The following is a 15,292-nucleotide window of genomic DNA, read 5'->3' as shown; positions in this document are numbered from 1 at the left end:
GTTCCCAACTGTCCTAGCTTTGTGTAGGAGAAGCGTCCAATATTTACTTAGAAGTACTGTTCTGCTCAATTACAGCAAATTTTTTTCCTAGCTCCAACAAGAAACCAATTTCTTCAATGGTGCTTTTCCCTTTAAAAGAAAAATCACTAAGTCTCATAATTGTACTGCATGCCCAGAATTTAACATCTTCATTTAAAATGTCACTAAAAAAAACCCTACTAGAAATGGATAAAGTGAATGTAATTACATGATTGTCTTTTGCTGTCTTGATCAGCTGCTGTATAGAGGACTGAAGTTCGTTTCCAGACATTGTAGACAACACTACAGAATACAACAATGCTGCCAACTCACGCATCTCTTCCTTGTTTGTATTCATCAGACTCTGTAGAAGTTAAAACAAACCCACAAAGACTGTACATACATCATCGATGTTCTATCTTCAATGGAGTTCAATACATCAGAGGGAGGTACTCAATTAGACTTCATATTTTACTCTAAAGTCTTTTTAAATCTGCAGTATCATCACTTAGGAAGAACGGCTCATGCGCAAAAGGGGGTTTTTGCACAAAGAGGAGCCGTCTACACAGCTCTTTTTAAGCACAAAACCTCCTTGTGCAAAAGGGATCCGAAGAGGAAATGGAAATGCGAGTGCGACATATGTAAATGAGCACTCCGTTTGCATTTTCTCTTGCAGAAAAGCCTTGCAATATAGACAAAGCCTAAGTAATTTGCTTAGGATCCAATTCAGCAGAGAACTCGTGCTTAGGTTTCAGCATGAATAAGGGGGCTATTCACATGTTTAAAGTTCATATGGTGTTTAAATGCTTCCATGTTTCCCAGTCATTAAGAGCTCAAAACCCTGTGGAATTGTACAAGACAACATTCCTTAGCTCCATAGTGCCAGAGTAGACTTTTCTTTAGCTTTTAATCTCTTCACTTAATAAATGAAAAAGTGTACTTAAGGCAAAGGTAGTGTCACACACATACAGAAGTTAAGAAATGGAAGTTACAGTTTTCACAGCAACATTAATTCATATTAAAAATATACTAGGGGGCTACGCTCGCAAACTCCCCCTCGCTCTGGGGGCAGAGTGTATGGCCAGGAGGGAGGGAGCAGGTTGGGGGTGCAGGGTCTTGGCAGAAAGGGGGAATGTTGAGCTTGGACAGCAGAAGGGACACAGGGTGGCCTGGGTAGTGGAGACCTGGTACAGCCGGAGGAGGACGGGGTGAAGGGGAAGCGGGGTGGAGGAGGGGCCCAACCCCAGCAGCTTCTCCCCTGGGGCATGAAGCGGGAGACAGGTGGAATACCCCATGCCTGGAGGGGACAGCGCCAAGGTTGGCCATGGCAAGTGGCTGAGGACAACAGTGGAAGTGGTCGGTGGCGGCAGCATTAGGCTGCAGATAACATCATTCCGCCGTCCCACAGGAAAAAACTTTTTAATATATGAGAGAGTTATTATGGCAGTGTTAGCATAACAAAAGTAAATTTGTTTCCTGATCTGTCTTTTTTAATTATTTATAACCCTATTTGTTGCAATTAACTCTACACACAGAGGGATGGGCTGGTGTCTGCAGAGAGGGAAATGCAGAAAGTGTTATACACTAAAACACTCTCAGGTCATCTGAATCCTGTATGAATTTTGTGAGTGGGTACACACGTGCGTACGCACACTTGAAGGATTCAGGTGACCTGACATCATCAGAAATAAAAACAAAAAAACAAACCTAAGAAGTTTATCACCACTAGAATACTGCCAATGGAGTTATATATCTTGATTCAAAGCTTACATCAGTATATTAGCCTGCCCTCTACCTACCAACCTCAAGAGAGCTGCCAGAGCAGCTTCCCGCACAGGTAGATTGCTACAGGGTAAAATAATACCCATAAACGACTGGCGAATGGGAACTGCTGTGATACGACTGATAGACCTGGCTCTCAGGGGATGTCTACATTGTAATAAGACACCTCAGCTGGCCCATGTCAGCTGACATGGGCCGGTGGGTTTCATGCAATGGTGCTGTTGCAGTACAGAGGTTCGAGTTTGACTATGGGCTGGGACACCATGAGGATGGAGGGTCCCAGAGTCAGCTGACATGGGCCAGCCACAGGTGTTCAACTGCAGCATGGACTTACTCCTTTTAAAATCTCCCAAGGTGAGGGAACATAGGTTATTGTCTACACTGCAGCTGGGAACATGCTCCACAGCACAAGTGGACAGACAGGCACTAGCTCTGCTTGAGCTGTGGGCCAGACTGAAAGGTTTGGCGGGCCCTGCTCCCCCTGTGCTGATGTCACCTGTAATAACAGTAAGTTTATTAAAAAAAAAAAAACACACACGCCACCATCAGACAATGTGATTTGTAAATGAAGTGCCCTTTATATAGAAAAATCCAATGCCTATAGGATGAAATGACACATTTTGCTAACATGAACAAAATAAATCCCCAAATGTATGCAACATACCTTTATCCAATCTATCTTATCTACAAATCTGGTAGCTAGTTTTTCTGGGTATACCGAAACAACTTCAAGAAGACAGTACATGACAGGCAAACCTAAAGAATAATTAAAGAGTCCAGTTATAGAAAAAATTGCATTTTATTTTCTATTTACAACAAACGATAAAAACAGGCAGATGATGCCCACATCAAACATCAATGCAAATTAAAAATCCCAGAGACTACAGAAAGTCCAAGTCATAACTTTACTGCTGAGCACTCTCTCCTGATGCCAGAAAGGCTAAGAGTTGGTATGTAAACGTATATTTCGAGTCAACTGTTTTAAAGATACATGAGTAGTTTGTGACCAAACTTGAAATTGCCTCAGATATCGGGTGGAGTTTCAACAGACAAGAGCACAGGCACGGACTTTTGTTTTTGCCGGTGGATGTTCACTCATTTCTGCCTCTCCCCTTCCATGTAAGTGGGATGAAGGAGAAAGGCGGGGGAAGGGGTGGGGGAGAGAAGAGGGGCAGAGAAAGAGGACAGAGCCAGTCCAGTCATTAGGGCCCACAGAAGATTAATGCAACCTGGTATATGCTTAATCACCACCCCTATTTTTTTCAGCAGGTCCTTAAGCCTCAGAGCACCCATGAAGTCAGCACCTATGTTCAGGTGTGCGAAGACTATAAAAAACACTGATAGTACCAGGTACTATTGTGGCATCCTCTCTAAGTTCAGGGTGTTGAGTACGCTTAGCCTATGCTCATTTCACAAGTTATAGGAAGAGCTTTTCTTCTTTCCTCAGCACTGTGACCTGTGGCTCCTTACCTCCGACACTGGACAACAGCTGCTGAAGGAGGCCAATATAGATCTGCACTGGGTTGGTTTCTCCACTTTTTGAGGAAGATATAAAGTTGCCAGCCAGGAGGTTTCTGATGTAACGGCCAATTGCTGGAGCATGGTCTTGCATGTCAGCTAAGCTCTGAGAGGCTGGCACCACCCCTGCGCTATGAGCAAGACACATTCGCAGGTACAGGACTATCTAAAAAGAGAAGAGAATGATACAGGGTGGAAGGCAGTTCACAGAGAAATACAAGTCAGAGAAGACAGGGAAGGAAGGTGCTATGTTTAACTCGCTCAAGAAAAATACAATTTCTGATTCAACTCCATTTAACAAAATAAAAGCCTGGCTATATTACAGGACATACTCTAATACACTACAAACATAATGCACGTTGCACTTTTTGCAATACATTAAACATTCTGCAGTCTCAACACTTACAACAGGAATTCTGAGTCCACACTGAAAACCTCTGACTTCATCTAATTATAGTTATGGTATGTCCCTCAGGGACGGATGGAGGAATATTTGGGGGGCTCCACTGGCCCCTTGGGCACAACCAAAAACTAACTCAAAGGGGGATGCTCAGTTCAAAAAAGTTTGAAAACTGCTGGATTAAATCATAACTCAAATACAGAAGTGCTTCTATACCAGTGTTATTTGCATCTTCTCTCAGAACGCAAGTTACACCAGATTAGTGTCCTGTAGCCCATTTGGTTAGTAATATACCATGTGGATTTGGTTTGTTGTGTCTGAGACTCATCGAGGACATCAGATCACCCTCCTGTAACTAAGCAGTATCTTAGGGTGATAAGTCTTCAGCTTTTGATTTCCAACCGCTGGGGGACACCATCAGTGACTTCTTTTGCGAGGTTAGGATGGCAGGTGTGTTCACGGTGGTATGGTTAATAAAACCTCCTCAGAAAACCATCCCTGGACACATACCAACAGCTGAGCTGCTTCAAGTCTCCCATTTTAGGGGAGATTGTTTCCCCGGGGGCAATTTCTTTCTGAACCCACATGTAAGAATGTCTCACTATTGCACTGAGACACATAATTACCTCTCCAAATGTAGCAGGATTGAATGGCAGGACGGCAGTTCCAGTCATGTATTTAGCAGGAGTTTTCATTCGGTGGGAGGCCTAAATAACAGAACACATATTTAGCAGCAGTACACACGGTACTGTAAATGGTTCATGTGACACTTCCCTCGCCTGATGAGAATTGGCTTATGAGTATTGTGACAGACCCAGACAAGCTGGCTGCCACAGTCTAATGGAGGGCAGGGATGCAGGGTGCTGGATAAACAGTTCTCTTATTCACTGAATAAACTTCCAGAGTCTGCTACCCTGTAATTAAGGCAGGTATACACCTGAGGCTAATTAATAGCTGGCCTGAAGGAGCAGGCTAATCAAGCATCTGCAGGCAATTAAAGCCTGGCATGCTGCTTTGAAAGATTCCCCCCAGGTAAGGAAGGCAGAAGGAGAAGAGGGATGTACCAAGAGGAGAAAATGTGTTTTTTTGGAGAAGCTACGAAGGGAAAGATTCAGTCAGGTACCAGAGAAAATACAATAGAGGGAGCGTTTGGGGAAGCAGCCCAGTGAAAAGGCTGTCGTCTTGGGACTATAGGTGGGCCCAGGTCCCCCTCCCCCTCACAACCTTCCTGCACCACAGAAAGACCTGATTCTGGGAGAAGGTGGTCCAGGAATTTTGGAGGGATCTCCCCCTCCCCATTCATTGACTTTGCAAGGATGAAAATGGTTCAATAAACTGTTCCACGAGGAGTACAGCTAGTTCAGATTAGAAGCCTAATCCGAACTAGCTACTCCGTGCCGCGTGTAGCCGCGCGGCACGGGGTTCGAACTAGCCGGCATTTAAAAATGGCGCCGGCCAGCTTCATGCAAACGAAGCCCGGGAAATTCAAATCCCGGGCTTCATTTGCAACTGCGGATGACTACATTACCCCCGCTACTTCGAACTAGCGGGGTAGTGTAGACATACCCTCTGGGGGCACCTGGCATTGGCCACTATCAGAAGACAGGATACTGGGATAGATCGACCTTTGGTCTGACCCCATAAAGCTATGGCTCCCAGAAGCCTAATGGCTTGATCAACTCAACAAACTTGTAAACTCCCTTGTCTTATAAGTCCAACAGTATTTTGTCCTAGGAAGACATGTGACCATGCTACCTGGTACTGAAATCCATTTTGAACCTGGTATTTTTCCACTAAAAGTTTATTTAAGCAATGGGAAGCTATTAACTTTTTGTTTTCAGCTGGCCTTTAAAACTGCTTCCCCCCCCCCCCCCAAGAAGAAACTTGAACTGTGAAAGACTGTAGACCTAACAGAGTAAAGATCATTCTCAGATTGAAGCTTTTACCTGAAATATGAACTGTTTAGAATAGTGGTCTCCAACCTATTTAAGCACAAGATCACTTTTTAATTGAAATGCACTGTAGGGACTACCTCAAACCTAAATGCCCTTGCCCTGCCTCCTTTGTACCCCTTCTTTAAGGCCCTGCCCCTGTTCACTCCATCCTTCCTCCCTTTCATCAGGCAGGGGGAAAAGGTTGGGGCGCAGGCTCTGGTCTTGGGTTAAGGGATGTGGAGCGTAAGAGGGGCTGAGCTAAGCCTGGAGCAGGAAGTTGGGATGCAGGATGCAGACTCTGTAAGGGAGTTTGGGTCTAGGGGGCTCAGGGCTAGGGCAGGGGTTTGGGGTACAAGAGGGGGTTTATGACTTGGGCAGCAGTTCAGGATGCAGGCTCCAGCTGAACACTGCTTACCTCAGATGGCTTCTGGATGGTGGTACAGTGGAGCCAAGGCAGGTTCACCCCTGCCCTGGCCCTGCACCACTCTCAAAAGCAGCCAGCAAATCCCTCCATCCCAAGCCCTGTGCTCCCCATCCGTTCTGTGGAGATAGGATACAGGGGGGGGGCACCCTAATATCAGCACCCCATCCTCTCCCTTCCCTGCCCAGCAAGTGGGGGGAGAGGCAGCTGATGTGCCAGCATTTGATAGCCTCTTGGCCAAACCAGTCAAGATCACCTGTAAGAGGCTCCAAGATCTAACAGTAGATCCCGATTTACTGGTTGGTGACCACTGATTTAGAGTAAGAATTTACTTACAAGTTTCTTAGATTAGAACTAGCTATACATTCCCTATTCATTTTCATTCAGTAATTTACTTTGATTTGTCTGTTTGCACTTGCAACCACTTAAATGCTACTTTTTATTACTTAATAAAAGACACTTTTGTTTATTATCAGGCCCAGTGTAAATAAATGTTACCTTGGGAGAGGGGGAAGCAACCACTGTGCATATAGGCATCCTTATGAGCTTTCCCTGTGTAAAACTTATCACAGTTCTAGGTTTCAACAGTTATGTCCTCATATTCTTTGCTGAATTGGGGGCCTAATGAAGCACAGACAGCCTAAGCAAGCATCCAAAGTCAAATCAGTGAAAGAATTTGGATCAGAGCCCATTACTCCAGTTTCTTGAAACACTAGGGCTGTGTCTACACTGGCCACATAACCCGTAATAGCTATGGAAATGAGAGAAGTCAGAATAGGGAAATGCGCGGGGGATTTAAATATCCCCTGCGGGATTTAAATAAACATGGCCGCCGCTTTTTTTCCGGCTTGGGGAAAAGCCGGAAAAGAGCGTCCAGACTGGCGCGATCCTCCGGAATAAAGCCCTATTCCGGAGGATCTCTTATTCCTACTTGCAAGTAGGAATAAGAGATCCTCCGGAATAGGGCTTTATTCCGGAGGATCGCGCCAGTCTGGACGCTCTTTTCCGGCTTTTCCCCAAGCCGGAAAAAAAGTGGCGGCCATGTTTATTTAAATCCCGCGGGGGATATTTAAATCCCCCGCGCATTTCCCTATTCTGATTTCTCTCATTTCCATAGCTATTACGGGTTATGTGGCCAGTGTATACACAGCCTAGATCTTACTCCTCCTTTACATTTAGTTCCCTAGATTTTGAAGAGTTAAGTTAATTTAGGTAGGGAAGTCATTTTGCACATTGATCTTGTCTGTAAAGTGTTCATTATATGGACCTGCTCCAGCACACATTTATTATTTACCACTTTCATGTGAAAACAAATACTTCAAGGTGTCCCTGAAAAGGTGAAAAATTGGTTTTATATCCTTCGATGCTTCTATTAAAAAGAGATCTGCCAAATGGTGGAGGTGAGGGGTCAGGGGAGAGAGAACAGAGGGTTCTCCTGTTTGTTTTGACACTAAAAATTCAGGTCATACTAATTTACTAAGGTGAAGGACTGCAATCTCAAGTGACATCACAAGAGCCAAGAGAACAAAAAAGTGAACAAAGGGATTTTCAGTCATTTAAAAAGCCCCAGAATTTTAAATCACACACTTATTTAACTGGAACGACTCAGATTTTGGATAAAAAGTTTTTGCTAGAGATTTAACACTATCTCCCCCCAATTACATTATATTTGCTGCTGATGCAAAATGGTGATGCATCAATACCGAAGTGGATTGGAATGTTATACAGGCACACCTTGAAGAGTGGAGAACAGAAATGAGATGAAATTTAATAGTAGCCTAATTTCTACTACAAGCTGGTGACTCATCAGTTGGAACTGACAGAGGAGGAGAGTGACCTAGATGACCCTAGTATAAATTCTACCACAGTCATTCTGCCAGGCTGTACCTTGTCTTGAATGTAATGGACCATTTCGGGGAAAGAAGGCATCTGTTTACTGGCACTTTCCTTTTCGTTTTTACCAGGAAATGTTCTCAGTACGCGCTGTGCTTCTCCATGCACCTCCTCCCGTCTTTCAAACAGAAAGATAAGAAAGGAATGTTACTTCCATAGAGCAAATGTTATTTAACAAATGAGAGTTAATTTCTTGTGGGAGAGGGGCTCTGAGGAAAGAATGTTGTTTTTAAGCAATGCAGAGAACTAGCAGCAGATTACAGAAAATAAACAGCCTTTTGATTTTGGAAGAAACGAGACTGGACAATAAGAGATCCTCTTGACTTACATAGAACGCTATTCTCATCCCTACAACACTGTCCCCATCTTACCAAGCTGATGTCTAAGCCACTTCCAATCTTCCTATCCCCCTGTTCTAGAAGTTGTATTTTCCTCTCTTTACTTATTCTTTTTCACTATTTTATTACTCTGTCCCTTACCTGACCCACTGCAAGCCTTCTCATCACGTACACATCCAAACCTGCAGATCCCCAGGCTCCCACTAGCCCCATGCAGTACAAGATGTGCTAGCTGTAACTGATTTATTTAGCTTTATCCAATTGTATGCTAGCTTGGTAAATCAAATCTTGAGCACTTCAAGTTTTCACATCATCAGTCTATCCTCACCTAGGTTGGAGTGTTGCTTTTCTATCTTTCACCCCACCTTTCTGTATTTAAAAAAAAAATAAATAAATAAAAAGATTCTGTCATGGGTTACTTATGATTTCTTTTCCTCCTCTGTAGTTTGTCAAGATAAGGCAGAACTACAGGTCGTTGCATGTCCACCATTACTGCTACAACACAACAGCCAGTTTCCAAAAATCTGCATTGATTTTTTTAAATTTTAATCACAATACAAAGTTAACATCGCCTGATACTTACGGATCACCAGCAGCTAAAAGCAGTAAGTATCTGGAAGGAATGTGATCTGGCGGGAACACTGTGCTTGCAAATTTCACAGCCACCTGACGTACTTGGACTTCAGGCTGAAAAAAATTATATTTGTGTCAACACAATTGAAAGCTTTTAGACAAAGGCAACTGCATGAGAAAAAAAAACAAAACCTTAAGATGAACCTAAATAGTTCCAACAATAAAAAATATACTTCAGTAGAAGGAAATAATTGTTTTGCCCTACAAGTTACTGACCTAGGCAAACTAGACACGTGTCTATATGGTACCTCCACCGCAGGCATTGATGTTTGTTTGGTTCTTTAGTGTCTACTTCAATAAAAGCTCTGTTAACTGGCACTCAATTAACCAGTATTTAAAATCTCTCTCAACACAAATGTTCAGTATACAAAATATCTAATAACAGTGTTCCTACTTCGTAAAATACTCTATTACTTTGAAAATTTAAAGCCACCTCTCTGAACAGATTTTTGGTGCTGCAAGGAATAGAAAAAGCACCAGTTTTTATAGTAGCACAAAATGGATAATTAAGTGTGTAAGTACACATGTATACACATTTCCTTTTGGGAATCCTGGGCCATGATCTCAAGCCCTTAATCATCGAAGCAGTTATAAGACAAGAATTTGCAGAATAAGATGATAATAAATAGAATCACAGTATCAACAGATGGAAAGAAAAACTATTGGCTCATTAAACTCAGTCTCTCTACAAAGTTGGATAGACTGTCCAGATAGAAGGTAAGTTAAGTTCTCTCTTCAGGCCCAGATATCTAAAACTGCATGGGCAAAATTGTCATGCATTTACATACTTAGTTTTGCACAGGTAACTGTACATCTCAGGAAATGCATGCACAGCTAGCCACAAATTGCAGTACCTCCATGTGCATATTAGCTGCACGACTGCAAACAATTCTGAAAGGACAGGCCTGGATCCAGGGAAATTTTTAAACAAAAAATGAAAGGTTCCCTGATATCTTTATTCCAATCAGTAGACCATTTTCTAAGCATTACACTTCTTTACATTGAAAGCCCCCACATAGATCTAACAGTACAAGGAAAATGGAAGAAAAGAACATCTCTAACAAAACAGAGTGGAGACAACGAAGGGGATTTGAGCTAAGTGAATGATAGGGGTTTTTTTTTTTTTTTTTTGTTACTTTCAAGCCAAACACAGAGGGTTTTTTTGGGAGAGTGGGGGGCCCCAGATGAAATTAAAAACCATACACACACTGAACTAAATGTTTTACATGTCAGCTTGAAATTATGACATCTTCTAAATAAAACGCTTCAAGACTTCTTTAAAAAAAAAAAAAACATAAAAACCCAACCCCACAAAAAGCTCTTCTGGCCAAAACTAATTTCCTGTACTCACAAATGGAGCCATGAAAAATGCATTTGTGGTAAAAACTTATATTACATTACCCCAAAAATATTTTCTTAGTGCTACAGGAGATACAATGTGGAGAAACTCTTCTTTAAAAAGTGACATTTGTCTCAAACTACCTTTATTAGGTATGAAGCCACAAGGGCCTCCATGAGTGTACGCTGTGCTCCTTCCAAACTACTATATGCTCCAACCATCATAGACAAGGCCTCTTGAATAGCAAGTCTGGTGTCGGGCTCTTCCTGCAATAGGAAAACAAGAGGATGTGTTACTCTCTGATGTGTCCACCACAAAACATTTAATAACCTTTCCCCAAACCTGCATTATCGCCTACCTTGCACAAAGCTTCAAAAAACTGCTGGACAAGAGCTATGTCCTTGGTAAAGAGCTGAGGCATTCGGCTGAAAATAGAATCATTTGAGAAGGTTAAAAACAAAAAAACCCACACACACACACACCAAACAAGCGTGAAATGCATTTCGTGTCACGCTTTTCTCTACAGCTCACCTCAACATCCAAGCCTAATCTAATCAGCACAAAAAAGATGTTCCAAATTATCTGCCCCCACCACCACGCCGTTACTCCAATTCACCACCACTAAGTGTGGCTCAGAAATCAAGATGTTCTGTGAGACAGCTCATTTGATAGCAAGCTCGAAACTTCTGGACACAGCTCAGAGATTCACGTGCTTTTAAAAACCATGAACTAACAAAGCTGCAGCAATCTAGAGAAGAGAGCCATTTTTACATCTTCTCTGCATACTTCCATGAACTATCATTAGTCGGTCATAGCATAACCATCCACCACCACGTGCCTCAGTTTACAGATGTAGAGCTGTCACAAGACAGTGCTACCCCACACACTGTGCTCTGCTGCCAATGGCCATGTGGCATGATGAGAACTCATTTGAGTTACAAATTGTTTTAGAAAAATAACGGACATCCCATTACTGAAAATGCACTTTAGTTACCTGGAAAGTTTTCCAACGGCTGAATACGCCATTGACAGCAGTTTGGGATCCTTGAATATAAAACAGTAAAGAGCCAAGTCAGCAGATGGACACGCACGCCCCCACCCCCATCCCCCACAAATATGCCTTTACTTTAGATCCTGTCTCTTACTGTTTTAAACGTATTCCAGGGACACACATCCCCAGAAAATAAAAATAAAGTCACAGAGCAAAGCACCTTGTAAATGAAGAACATAACAGTTATGTTCTTCCAGCAGAAAAATGGAAAATTATGACAAAAAAGCTGAATTTATCTTTCAAGAAGGAAAAACTGCTGGGATGTGGTAGGTACATGAAGTGGTGAATAAGTGAGACACCTTCCAGCAGGCTTGTCTAAATGAATGACTTGCACATGGCAACCTGGAGTGTCAGTCGAACTCCAATGAGTCTGCTGTGAAATAACTGGTGGCAAGGACCCGCTGCTGCACATTACAGAATGTTTAGCACACAGCAGCAAAGTTAGTGTGCTGCAGGGTAGTGCATGGTAGAGTGACACACCAGCCTGATGTGCAGTAAGTGTGCTTCTACAAAAGCCCCAGTCCTAGAAAAAAAAAAAACATATGTGCTTAACTTCAAGTACATGAGTAGCCCCATTAAAGTCTTGCAATCAATAGGACTACTCACATGAGTAACTTTAAGCACTTGCATGCAAGACTGGGAACTAAATGGCATGCCAAAATTCATACAGGAAATTTATGGAAGAGCAGGAAATATAGTTTAAGTCGTAGTTCAATACCACAAGATCACCTTTCCTCTGACATCTGCTCATGAAAATATTTCCTTATACATTCTTTTAAAATCATCATAATGCAAGAGTATAACAGAGACAGCACAAATCAGACCACTTGATTTTTTCTTTGTAAACCTAAGCAAATAAATCCTTGCAGTACTGCTGTAGCTGTGTTGGCCCCAGGATATTGGGCACACAAGATGGGTCCCTAACTTTTGTTTGCCAGAAGCTGGGAATGGATCATTTGGCGATTGCCTGTTCTGTTCATTTCCGTGGAAGCATCTGGCATCGGCCTGTCAGAAGACAGGTTACTAGGCTAGACAGACCTTTAGTCTGACCCTCAATGGCCACTCTTACGAGAGGTAGTATCTTGTATTGGCCCAAAAACTATTGGTTTATTTCACCAACAAAAATTGGTCCAATAAAAAGATACTACCTCACACACCTGGTCTCTAAATAAATAAAAGTAACTCTACAACAAATAGCCTTTCAACTCACCTCTTTGTATTCATTAATCAGTTTCGTAAGTCCATTTAAAAGCATTGGGCCTAGTGGCTTTATTTTACTTTCTGGGCAACTGCAATTTAAAAGAAGATGTGTTAAAATATATGCACTTCCTTCAGTCCCTGTCATCTTCTCTGTTCTGCTAGTACTACAGTTTAACATAAAAAATATTTTATCTTTTTGTAAAACCCACTTGCAACAGAAACATTCTTTGCCTTAAGCACAGCTACATATTTAGCATGCAAAGTTGTCTCTAAAAATTACTTTAGTTTTGCATCTATTACCGTAAACTAGTTGCTTACCTTATACAAATATGATGTACAAACTGCAGAGACAGAGTTCTGAGTTTTGTGTTTGTGTTTGCACCAAAGAGTCCATCATATACCACCTAGTGGAAACAAGAGAAGATTGGATACAGTGATTGGTTTAATTTTTGAATATTATTTGCACTCCCTTCCTTCCCTAGCCATCACATGCCGTGATTACATTTAATTCTTTTCTAGGCACTGGAAGAGTTGCACAATAAGAGTAAATGTGTTGTGATTAGCTACTGTGAGGTTAAGGCGATACCTGAATATTAGCTGGAAATGTTTCTGCAGCTTGTCTGGAACGTAGAAGATGAGGAACAATCTTTAATTTAACCCGGGTGCTGACTGGATCTCGTTTCAGTTCTGGCTTAAGAACAGCTCCCTGTCAGGAGCAAGGTGTGAGATTTATTTGAATGTTGCTATTACTAACTTAACTGCTAAACTATTGTTAATTAAGGAGCCTGTATTTAAAAAAAAACCCAAAAAAACCCACTCAACTGTTTAGCAAAAACAAAGATCAAAAGAGCAAACTCAAAATGATTGCTCTATCTAGCAAAAAAATAGCATGAATAAAGCAGGAACAAAAATCTTACCTCTTTAGTTTTCAGTGGTATATCTCCAAGGTACACTTTGTACATTTTATTGACGATAGTAGGATTATTCCAGTCAATTAAGCTAGAGACGTGTTAAAGCAACATGTTAATTATGGCATCATAATTTTATTTAATAATACATTTTACAGATTTTGAAAAAAAATCAAATCTAATTAGCTTCAACTGCAGCCTAATTTCACCTTCTCACCATGCAAAATATAATTTGCAGCCATCAGGTAAAGAATAAAAAGTTACAGGCAACTCCATGGCTGCGTCTACACTGGCCGCGAGTACTTGCGCAAGAACACTGACGTTCTAATGTATGAAATCAGTGCTTCTTGCACATGAACTCTGATGCTCCCGCTCAGGAATAAGCCCTCTTGCGCAACTGTTCTTGCACAAAAGGCCAGTGTAGACAGGCAACATGAATTACTTGTGCAAGAAAGCCCTATGATTAAAATGGCCATCAGAGCCTTCTTGTGCAAGAGAGCATCTACACTGGCATGGATGCTCTTGCGCAAAAGCACATCTCTTGCGCAGAAGCACATGCCAGTGTAGACGCTCTCTTGCGCAAATACTTTAACGCAAAAACTCTTGCGTTAAAAGTATTTGCGCAAAATCTTGCCAATGTAGACGTAGCCCATGTGTTCAGGTACTCCACAGATGGATTTTTGCTTTCCAAATAAGCCATAAAAAACCCACTGTTGTGCCCTTTTATTCCTTCCCCTGACATGGGAAATGTGAATTTAGAGTTGGTGAAAAAAAATCATGACTGTCCTAGAGAACAAACATTACTTCTTAGCCACAACACTGGTCTGGCCTGGGCATCAGGAACCACAAACTTCCTGCTTTCGTGTTTTGTCTCTGACCTGGCTGGGACACTCCTATGAGGGAGAAGATACTTCAAATCCAGGCTCATTCATCCTTGGCCTCCCTGATGAGATTGACATTCGGTTGACAATCACTACAGTGGTTTTAGCTATAGGTACCATTGTAGGCTAGGAGGTAGATTTAGTCCAAACCTGTTTAGCACAGGACACATAATAACCCATTGATCAGAATAAGTTTGTCACTGTAAGACCTGGGATCTAAGCAGTGACTGTGGACCTTTCAGCCCAGTGTCCCATGTTGTCCACAACCAAATGAGCAAAAAAACACAAACACAAACACACCAACACCCCCCCCCCCCCCAAAACCTGGGAGGTCAAGTACAACATACTTTTGGCTACAATGACTGATCCCTAAACATGCGGTTAACATATGGGACCTCTAGCAGCTGCATATATCGAACACACGATGGGCTGTGTCTAGATTGGCAAGTTTTTCCCGCAAAAGCAACTGCTTTTGCGCAAAAACTTGCCATCTGTCTACACTGGTCACTTGATTTTGCGCAAAAGCACTGATGTTCTACTGTCCGAAATCAGTGCTTCTTGCACAAATGCTTTGACGTTCCCGTTTGGGCAAAAGCCCTTTTCCAGAAATGTTTTTGTGCAAGAGGGCCAGTGTAGACAGCTAAAAACTGTTTTCTGTAAAAAAGCCCCGATAGCAAAAATGGCGATCGGGGCTTTCTTGCGCAAGACTGCGTCTAGATTGGCACAGACGCTTTTCCGCAAAAAGTGCTTTTGCGGAAAATCTAGACGCTCATTTCCGCAAATGCTTTTAAACGGAAACACTTTTCCGAAAATCATGCCAGTCTAGACGTTGCCAATGTGTTCCAACAAACATGTTTCATGCAGAGGCACTTCTTAGGGCATACGGCAGCACCACAAGGGGAAGAGAATGGACAGGCACTAAAGAATGGAGTAATTTCCTCAACCACCTTACACCAATGAATTAAAAAAAAAACCT

At 42.2% G+C, this 15,292-nt stretch overlaps 1 protein-coding gene across 4 annotated transcripts in view; it reads right to left on the bottom strand.

Moving 5' to 3' along the window:
- ECPAS (Ecm29 proteasome adaptor and scaffold) overlaps nucleotides 1–15,292 on the bottom strand; it is an 83,193-nt gene that overhangs the window by 39,995 nt on the left and 27,906 nt on the right. For all 4 annotated transcript variants that reach the window (XM_006118851.5, XM_075931431.2, XM_075931429.2 and 1 more), the window contains 13 exons: nucleotides 13,445–13,526; nucleotides 13,114–13,233; nucleotides 12,846–12,931; nucleotides 12,538–12,616; nucleotides 11,271–11,320; nucleotides 10,635–10,701; nucleotides 10,420–10,542; nucleotides 8,888–8,991; nucleotides 7,961–8,084; nucleotides 4,345–4,425; nucleotides 3,271–3,484; nucleotides 2,465–2,556; nucleotides 248–382 (listed from right to left, as the gene is read on the bottom strand). In XM_006118851.5, coding sequence (XP_006118913.3) covers nucleotides 248–382; nucleotides 2,465–2,556; nucleotides 3,271–3,484; nucleotides 4,345–4,425; nucleotides 7,961–8,084; nucleotides 8,888–8,991; nucleotides 10,420–10,542; nucleotides 10,635–10,701; nucleotides 11,271–11,320; nucleotides 12,538–12,616; nucleotides 12,846–12,931; nucleotides 13,114–13,233; nucleotides 13,445–13,526 — 1,357 coding nt within the window. The remainder of the gene's footprint in view (nucleotides 1–247; nucleotides 383–2,464; nucleotides 2,557–3,270; nucleotides 3,485–4,344; nucleotides 4,426–7,960; nucleotides 8,085–8,887; nucleotides 8,992–10,419; nucleotides 10,543–10,634; nucleotides 10,702–11,270; nucleotides 11,321–12,537; nucleotides 12,617–12,845; nucleotides 12,932–13,113; nucleotides 13,234–13,444; nucleotides 13,527–15,292) is intronic.

The sequence above is a fragment of the Pelodiscus sinensis genome, chromosome 6, assembly GCF_052426305.1.
Source record: "Pelodiscus sinensis isolate ZL-2025 chromosome 6, ASM5242630v1, whole genome shotgun sequence".
Taxonomy (NCBI): Eukaryota; Metazoa; Chordata; order Testudines; family Trionychidae; genus Pelodiscus; species Pelodiscus sinensis.
The sequence above is the reverse complement of the archived record's forward strand: the minus strand, read 5'-3'. Positions and strand labels throughout refer to the sequence as shown.